The 8,330-nt window shown below is 50.0% G+C and overlaps 1 protein-coding gene across 1 annotated transcript; it reads right to left on the bottom strand.

Moving 5' to 3' along the window:
• Positions 1 to 6,589: 6,589 nt before the first annotated feature.
• Positions 6,590 to 7,513, bottom strand: LOC133923170 (uncharacterized). The gene is made up of 2 exons (XM_062368603.1): positions 7,132 to 7,513; positions 6,590 to 7,035 (listed from the first exon to the last, which is right to left on the bottom strand). The coding sequence occupies exons 1-2, from the start codon at positions 7,511 to 7,513 to the stop codon at positions 6,590 to 6,592; spliced, it is 828 nt and encodes a 275-aa protein (XP_062224587.1).
• Between the last annotated feature and the right edge of the window lie 817 nt (positions 7,514 to 8,330).

Raw genomic sequence — 8,330 nt, 5'->3', positions numbered from 1 at the left:
CACTTTGCATGCCACCGCTTCGTGCGTCTCGATCTGTTCCACCCTCGTGCTCGCATGGCCCGACACCACTATGGCGTGCGTCCTTACCCACTCCTGCTATCGTTGGCCGTACCCGATGCCCGCCACTGTTGCATGATGGCCCACACGTCGCACAACCTTGGGCGCGAGGCCCACCCTTCAAGCAGTGATGCGGCCCGCTTTAGGATCCAACGAGGAGCGGCCGGAGGCCGAAACACACTTCCACGGACCACCCAATGCCAGAACCAGCTTCCGAGGCCGTCGAGTCCACTGGGTGGCGGTAGATCCGGATCAAGGATGGTCGGATCCGACTAGCAAGAGCACGGCGAGGCGCGTCTTCCTCAAAAAGCAGATATGCACAAGAAAAATATGGGGGAGAGGAGGAAGCCACGGACGAACACCACTTGGAGTGTCCGCTGGCCGCTGTCGGTGGCAGCGGCGGCCGATGAAGACCAAGAGCAGCGCTGCTTTGGTGGCTGGTTTGGTCACCTCCTGTGTTGCCTGAGGGGAGCGACACAGGATGCCTGCTAGGTGCTAAACATGTTCAGGTATCCTTCCTGTATCATTAATCGATCCTAACATAATTCACATTTCATGGCGTGTTCAACTTAAAACATCCAAACGCAAACACGCTTGTATCGTGGTGGTGAGTGCTACCGTTGTGCAGCCCACCCACCTGGGTTCGACACTGGATGTCGACCGGTGTTGCATCAGCCTCACTTGCTCGCGTGAAGCCACAACGTCGACCTCTGCAAAGGACATGTTCTTCATATCTGTGTGAAGGGGTAGACTAGGTGTATCACAAACCGGGGGTCCCCGAATCTCGAGGCCAGGCCAGCCATCCGCCACATGACGCCATCCCGCGGAGTCTCTCCCGCGAGGTGAGAAAGATCGAGTCCCGGGAGAGGGCGCTCGGGGCCACAGTCGATGGCCCCCGAGTACCCCAGTTCCCCGATGATCCACGAAATCTAAGTACCAGGAAGAAAGTGCTCGGGAAGGTGTACGGTGACCCCCGAGCACCCTAGTCCCCCGACGACCAGGAGAGCTAAGTACCGGGAGAAACGTGCCCGGGGCCGCTAGCGGTGGCCTCTGGGCACCCAAGTATCCCGAGGACCCACCGAAGGAAGTTCCGGGAGAGAGTGCTCGGGGCTGCGTGCAGCAGCCCCCGAGCCTCAGTTCCCCGAGGATCTGTACAAGAGTGCCCGGGAGAGAGTGCTCGGGGAGGTGAACAGTACCCCCGAGCACTCAGTTCCCCGAGGACAAGAAAGGGCATTCTCGGGAGAGAGTGCTCGGGGTACCCCCGAGCACTCTCTCCCGAGAACTGTTCACCTCCCCGAGCACTCGGTACCCCGACGACCCAGAAAGCCCCCTGGCAGAGGCCCTCGAGGGGCCCACCGATGAGGTGTCAGCCAGTCAAAGGCCCGAGGCCGCATTTAACGAGCGTACGTGGCCTGTCACCTCCAACTGCTCCCGCCGTGCTCAGCGTCAGTTCCTGCCACGTTCTGGCAGAGAGGCGTGGGGTTATTAATTGCACAGGTCCCGTCCCGTGCCATCTGGCCCGTCTCAGGATAACGTCGTAAGGGCCGAGACGTTCCGTCTGCCGCGCTGCTGTGGCAGGGGAACAAGACAGGGTGGGCATGTCGGGCCGCTCTGTGGCTGCCCGGTGGGCCCTCTCCACGGCGCCCGTTGCCAGGGCATTTATGGTGACGGATGACCGGACGTGTGCCGCATTTTCCACCCCCGGTCACTTCGCCCAGAGGAAATGATGACGCCCTTTCCATTTATGTGCCTCGGAACTCGTGCCCCCCCTCCCGTTCGGGGCACGTTGCTGCCGGCGGCACAGAAGAAAGCAGCTGAAAGGGTATGGAAAAAAGAGAGGACACATAAGCACAGACAAGAACACCGCACAAGAGAAACACGGCTGAGAAGTGAGCAGCACGAGACAGGCCGAAGAACAAAGAGCCTCAGGCTCTAAGATAGACCAACATTCTTGTAACCAGCAACATCCTTGAGGGACTTCCTCAGGGCATTTATAGTATCCATACAGGAGTAGAGTGTTACGCCCCCGTGCGGCCCGAACCTGTCTAAATTCTGGTGCATTTACTTCTTTTTGCACTAGGTCATTCCACCACCACCGGCAGTTGCATTCATTCTCATTTATTTTTCAGACGAACATACTCAGGATCATCCCCCGGCCGAATCTCTAAAAAGGGATCTCTCGGGATCCCTGCGACTGGAGTTAATCCTCCGACAATATATATATGGGGTAGGTATAAATTTGATACATATCAGATATTATACTTGTACTCAGATTAAAAGGAAAAAAAACTAAAAACATCGAAACTTTATACTGTAACTAAGGCCCTCTCCAACAGCGTCCGTTTCCACGCTGCAAAGTACTGTAGCGACTGATTTGCCACCGAAGCCGTCCATAAGCGTCTCCAACAGACGCCGTATTGAGTGGAACATGGATGCGGGGAGGGGCACGGCGTCGGCAAAGTTGCAGAGCGATGCAGCGTCCTCATCCCTGTGCACGAGCGGAGTGGAGAAGCGGTCGGTGCTCCCGCGGAGCGGCGGAAGTGGAGCTGGCGAGCCCGTGCGGAGATGAGTCGGGTGGCTTCGGTGTCCAGCGGAAGCAACCACCATCCAGGTACCCAGGAGACTCTGCATCCTCCCCCGCGGCAGACGACCGGTGCGACGTAGATCCGGCGATCGTGCTGGAATCTTCCCCACCTTCCGTGTGCTCGGCCGTAGTAGCCGGACCGAGGTCGTCCCCAAGTTTGTGGTAAGTACTCCAGTCCCAGATCCATGTATGTGTGTGGCGGACGGCCAGAGTGTGGGCTGCTCACCGGCGGGACTGAATAAGTGATTGCTTGCTTTGTGAGTTTGGTTGAAGTTTACTTTGTGATTTGGTGTCCCAGATCCATGTATTTGGTAGTGTATGCTCAAATGTCTATTCCGGCTTGAAGAACCTGAGATTTAGATTTGTTTCTGATAGAAATGGGCCTTATTTATTTGGTAGATCTACGATTATCACTGCATGATGCTTGTTGAGGTGTTTTGCAATGCGGTTAAGCCGTCTGGTGGGTTAGTGTGGAGTTGGGGTTGAATGGATTGTCATGAACTAGTTGATCGAATTGTGGCAAGGTGATTGTATCAGCTTGTAGTCTATGTGACTGCAGCTTGTAGGTCTGCAAAACATGAAAAACTATGACTGAATGTTTCGGGGTGATCTAGGTGCATAGAGTTTGATAACAGAAATGTAGGCATGAACTTTGGACACAACCATAATTGTTACAGCTTGTGTGATTGATTGTTCTTTAGGACATACTATTGCAGTAGTTATTAGTAGTATCATTTGTTCATTTTACGGTCGTTGCAAGGTAAAGAGTCCTATTACCATGAGGGGACAATTGAAATGGCAAATGAGTACAAGTACTAAGATTTGGATGTCATGCAATGGACAACAGTTGCTTCCTGACTGTAATTGTTTTGTGCAACAATGAAATATGATAGGATGGTGGAAACTAGTAATGAATCATGAAGTCATGAGTAGTGAATCCTGATTCACCAGTCCTAAATAGAATATCCAATCTTTGTTCTGCTGCACTGTTGTTTCTCTATTCCTTATCCTAGGCCCCCAAACCAGATGACAGTCATTGTTATTGTCACAGTGTATATTTCCAGTGTTAATAGCTCATTCTAATAAAATAGGAGTATAGGGCAAATGGTTTTACTATATTACAATAGAATAGTATCTTGTTAAGTAACCTACCTTCAAACTTTTACGTGTCCTCTGATTTGATAGAATGAAAAACATTCTATACTGCTCAGTCTCATTGTCGCCAACCCTAAGCATAAGCTTAGCAGATTATATGTCAAATCAGACAAGATCCATAGATGCATTGTAGATTATCTTGTAGCACTAAGAGGTGTAACATGGCAGTTTAATAATTAAATATGATTCAAGTTAATTTCAATTTTCAAGATTTCATGTGTCGAGTCCTCCATTACGTCTAATGCATAGCAACATCTTCTGATTAGTTGAGGAATTACTTGCATTTTTGGTTTAGGCTAGAAATACATAAGCCAACACACGTTTTGTCAATTCACCTAAGAGGCAAACATGAGAGCTAGTGCAGTAATGAGAGTGGCCACTATATTACTGTGTAGTATTGTCTGTATATGTATTTTTCCCGAAATGCTTAAGCAGTGTACACTTTGAGCTGAAATTTAGTTCCTCGGTTTAGGCATCCCTGTCCGTGCTTGTAGATGGACGCCGCATCGCTTGCCGCTCTTGTGTCAAAAATGCAGGACCATGTGCAAAAGATGGCTACTGCGGTGAAGAAGGTGGTGAAGGACAATTTGAGTACGGACAACACCCCTGCTGACGTGGAGCTGAACAGAGCACTACTTGTGGTCGACAACATTGCGGGGGACTTGGAGCAGCTCGTGTTCCAAGTTGAAGATTCTTTGAGGGGCAGCGGCGTGGGCAACCATGTTTCTCACAGTGCCAATGAATGCGTGGCAGTCGAAGAGGAAGCCTCGGGCTCAAAGGACATTGACGACGATGACATTGTTCCTGCTGACTGGAGCCCCGATGAGATACTGTGTGCCTATTCGGATGATCTACTGTGCGGCGATTCGGTTGATGCCTTGTCCATAGAATCCGATCGCTCTTGGAGGTTGTAGTTCGGTAGGGTCTGTACTACGTTGTAGGGTAATTGTTCGGTTTGTCGAGTCGAGGTCATTAACTAGTTGTTGGTCTTGTACTCCGGTACTCCCACATGATGGAAGGGTTCCTCCTTAAGACATATTCCTCGTTATGTTCGTAATGTTTGAATGGCTTATAATTTTGTGCAAAATAATGCCATGTTCATAGGTTAGCTTTCGTACTGCTTTGTTGTATTTCATCGCGTTTGTAATGGTTTGCAGGGACTCTATGGAGTACACCCTGTTCCTGCATGGTGACGACGATGGGATTCCTTGGGCTGATGTTGTGCCGCCAACCCAAGAAGACATCTTCGGGACAGAGCCTCATGTGGCAGGAGATCAGCAACCCGAGGGACCGGGAGAGGTGGTAGCTGCGGGTGGCCGTTGATGCAGTTACACCAAGTAGGAGGACCTTCATCTTGTGAAGGCATGGCTTAACGTGAGTATGGATCCCGTGGTGGGGAGCAGCCAGAGTATAGGGGGTTTTTGGTAGAGGATCGATACCTTTTTCCACGAGAACAAAGACTTCCATTCCACCCGCAACAAGAAGTCTCTGCAGGGGAGGTGGACCTTCATCAACGGGATGATGTAGAGGTTCTGCGGCCATTATGCTAAGGCCCTACGTAATAGGAGGAGTGGGACAACCGAGCCCGACATGGTACATTTATTTTATGTTGTTTATGTAGCTATGTGCCATTGTATGATGGCACTGTCCAATTAGTACTGAGTTCTTTGTGTTTCAGATTGCGGCGGCATGTCAGATGTTCCAAGCCGTGGAAAAGGAGTTCACGTTGCTGCCTTGTTGGGTGGAGTTGCGGCATCATCCCAAGTGGCAATCTGAGGCCTCCCGCAAGATGTAGAAGACGTCCGCCGCGGATAGCCCCGCATCGACGCAGCATGTGGAGTCTTGTCCTAGGGTGAACGAAACCGACAGTGTAGCTGCAGGGCCTTTCAGTGGCGGTCCACGGCTGAAACGCCCACCTGGCCGCAACCGCTCGAAGGAGGTTGCTCGCAGTTCTTCCTCCTCAAACTCAGCATATGGGCCAATGATTGAGATTTTTGACTGCCAGATAGCCATGAAAGAGAAGGTTGAGAAGGAGAGGGCTGAGAGATTTGCTGAGATGATGAGAATAGAGCAGCAGAGGCTCAGGCTAGAGGAGGAGCATGTACAATTGGAAAAGTTCAAGGAGGAGAGGGAAAAGGTAAAGGAGGAGAGGGAGATAATGAACATGGACCTTTCGCAGATGGATGAGGACCAGTAGGCCTACTACAAGAGCCTCCGGCAAAGCATTATTGCAGCTCGCCGTGCTGCCTCTGGCCCATCCGGCTAAATTGTGCACTTGGTTGTATTAAGTTTGAGATTCCATCTTTCTTGCATCTAACGGACAATCAATGTAATGCACGGTTGTGTTTCACATGTTGTGTTTTATTTGTGTGTGTAGAACTGTATGGTTCATTGGTCTGCAAGACTCCGAGCATTGTGTGTAGGAGTTGATGTATAAGGTCAAGTTGAGTCTGTGAACATTGGTCTGTCCAGATTTGGTTGTTAATTTGTTATTTTTTGGGGTATTATGTTGTGTTACATTTGTCGCTTCTGTATGTTGCTAGTGCAATGCACAAAGACTCTAGGATTGAGTACATTTGATTACACATGCAACAAACACGGTCTATTCCATTACCAAACATAACACGCACTCACATAATACGCACGTACATACGACATAGTTCCTTAGGACATACTACGTACCATGTAATTGATCAAACTACAAGAGGTTGATACTACTCTCCTCCGTGGAGTTGCCAGAGATGCTCAACAATATCATCACGGAGTTGCTGATGACCTGGTCTGCTTCTAATTTCACCATACCTTTGCGGTGTGCGACGGCACCACTTCCTCACCAACACCCTCGTGCATGTGTTCGACTTCCCCCTCTGGTCTCTCGTCTTCGATTATCATATTGTGCATGATAATGCAGGCGGTCATGATGTCATTAAGGGTCTCCTGATCCCAGAACCTCGCTGCTCCCTGAACTATGGGAAATCGGGACTGCAAGACTTCGAAGGCCCATTCGACATCCTTTTGTGCTACCGCCTGTTGAACCACGAAGTGTTGCCGCTTCCTCCCAACAGGAGATTGTATGGGCTTCACGAACGTAGCCCACTCCGGATAGATGTCGTCTGCAAGGTAATAACCCATGGTGTAATGGTGTCCATTAATGGAGTATTGTACCTTGGGTGCCTCGCCGACGGCAAGATTGTCGAGGAGGTGTGAACGGTGCAGCACGTTGATGTCGTTTAGAGAACCTGGCATTCCAAAGAAGGCGTGCCAAATCCACAGGTCCTACGACGCCACTGCCTCTAGAATGATCGTCGGTGCGTTCACATGGCCAGTGAAAGAACCCGACCACGCCGTCGGACAGTTCTTCCACTTCCAATGCACGCAGTCAATGCTTCCCAGCATCCCAGGGAACCCTCTTCGCTGGTTCATATCAAGCGAGCGAGCAGTGTCCTCCTCGTTCGGAGCACGGAGGTACTCATCGCCGAACACCTCGACGATAGCACGTACAAACTGCCTCATGCTCTCAATGATGGTGCTCTCCCCTAGCCGGAGGCACTCATTCAGAGAATCTGCAGGAGCATCGTACGCTAGCATACGGAATGCCGCAGTAACTTTTTGCAAGGAGGACAGCCCCAGCTCGCTTGCAGCGTTCCTCCTTTGCTGGAACCACGGGTCATGCTCCTCAATCGCTTGCACAATCTTGCAGTAAAGGTCACGTTTCATCCTGAACCTGCACGAACACTGAGCATTACCACCTCACACACCTTCTGTACATACACACGACAATCTCTGTTTACAATTGTACCTATGACGAAAAATGTAGTCGGGGTACACCGCGGGGTCCGCAAAGTAGTCGTTGTACAACCTATTGTGGCCCTCCAACCGATTCCGGTGGATACGACGATGACCCGGCACTGAACCGCCCCACGGTCTTTTGTGTGATGCCTCCCCGTTCGCATGTCAGGCGCTGAGAGTCGCTAAGACCAAATCATCTTCCTCATCGGAAGAATTATTGGAGAAACATAAGTCTCTCAAGTACTACTTCCAGGCTGAACGAGGATCCATTTCGCTGGGTTGCAAGTGAGAGTACATCAGCCTCATATATATAGTGAGATGCTGAGCCTTTTGACGGAATCCACCGCATTTCCTTCCCCTACAGGCCACTAGTCGTGAGGCTTCCGCAGCAAGACTGCTTCTTCCTTCCTCTGCAAGCTAAATTTTCATACGTTGCAAACAATCATTTTTGACTGCGTAGTTGTATGGGCGAAAAAATTAGCTTCGACAAAAAATATGCCGAACAAATATTTATTATTCCCCGAACAAATGCAATTTTTTCGTACCACTAATTTTAATCGTGCGAATCAATACCAGTTGCAACGGGAATAGGTGAAACCTGATGCTGCTACGGCGGTTATGACGGTGAAGGACAAAATATTTTAATATAGGAAAGAGAAGATAGTTGATAATATATAGAGTTTCTGTTGGAGATAGAGGGAATAAGAGATACTATAATAGTGATAGAGAATATTGTAATAGTATT

The sequence above is a fragment of the Phragmites australis genome, chromosome 6, assembly GCF_958298935.1.
Source record: "Phragmites australis chromosome 6, lpPhrAust1.1, whole genome shotgun sequence".
In the NCBI taxonomy this organism is placed as follows: Eukaryota; Viridiplantae; Streptophyta; class Magnoliopsida; order Poales; family Poaceae; genus Phragmites; species Phragmites australis.
This window is presented reverse-complemented; position numbering and strand designations above follow the sequence as displayed.

What these genes read in the sequence shown, in the direction of transcription:
- LOC133923170 (XM_062368603.1), bottom strand. Translation starts at nt 7,513, where the DNA reads ATGAAACGTGACCTTTACTGCAAGATTGTGCAAGCGATTGAGGAGCAT. An exon ending in CTGTCCGACGGCGTGGTCGG is followed by an intron (nt 7,036 to 7,131) that starts GTTCTTTCACTG and finishes TTGGAATGCCAG; the next exon opens with GTTCTCTAAACGACATCAAC.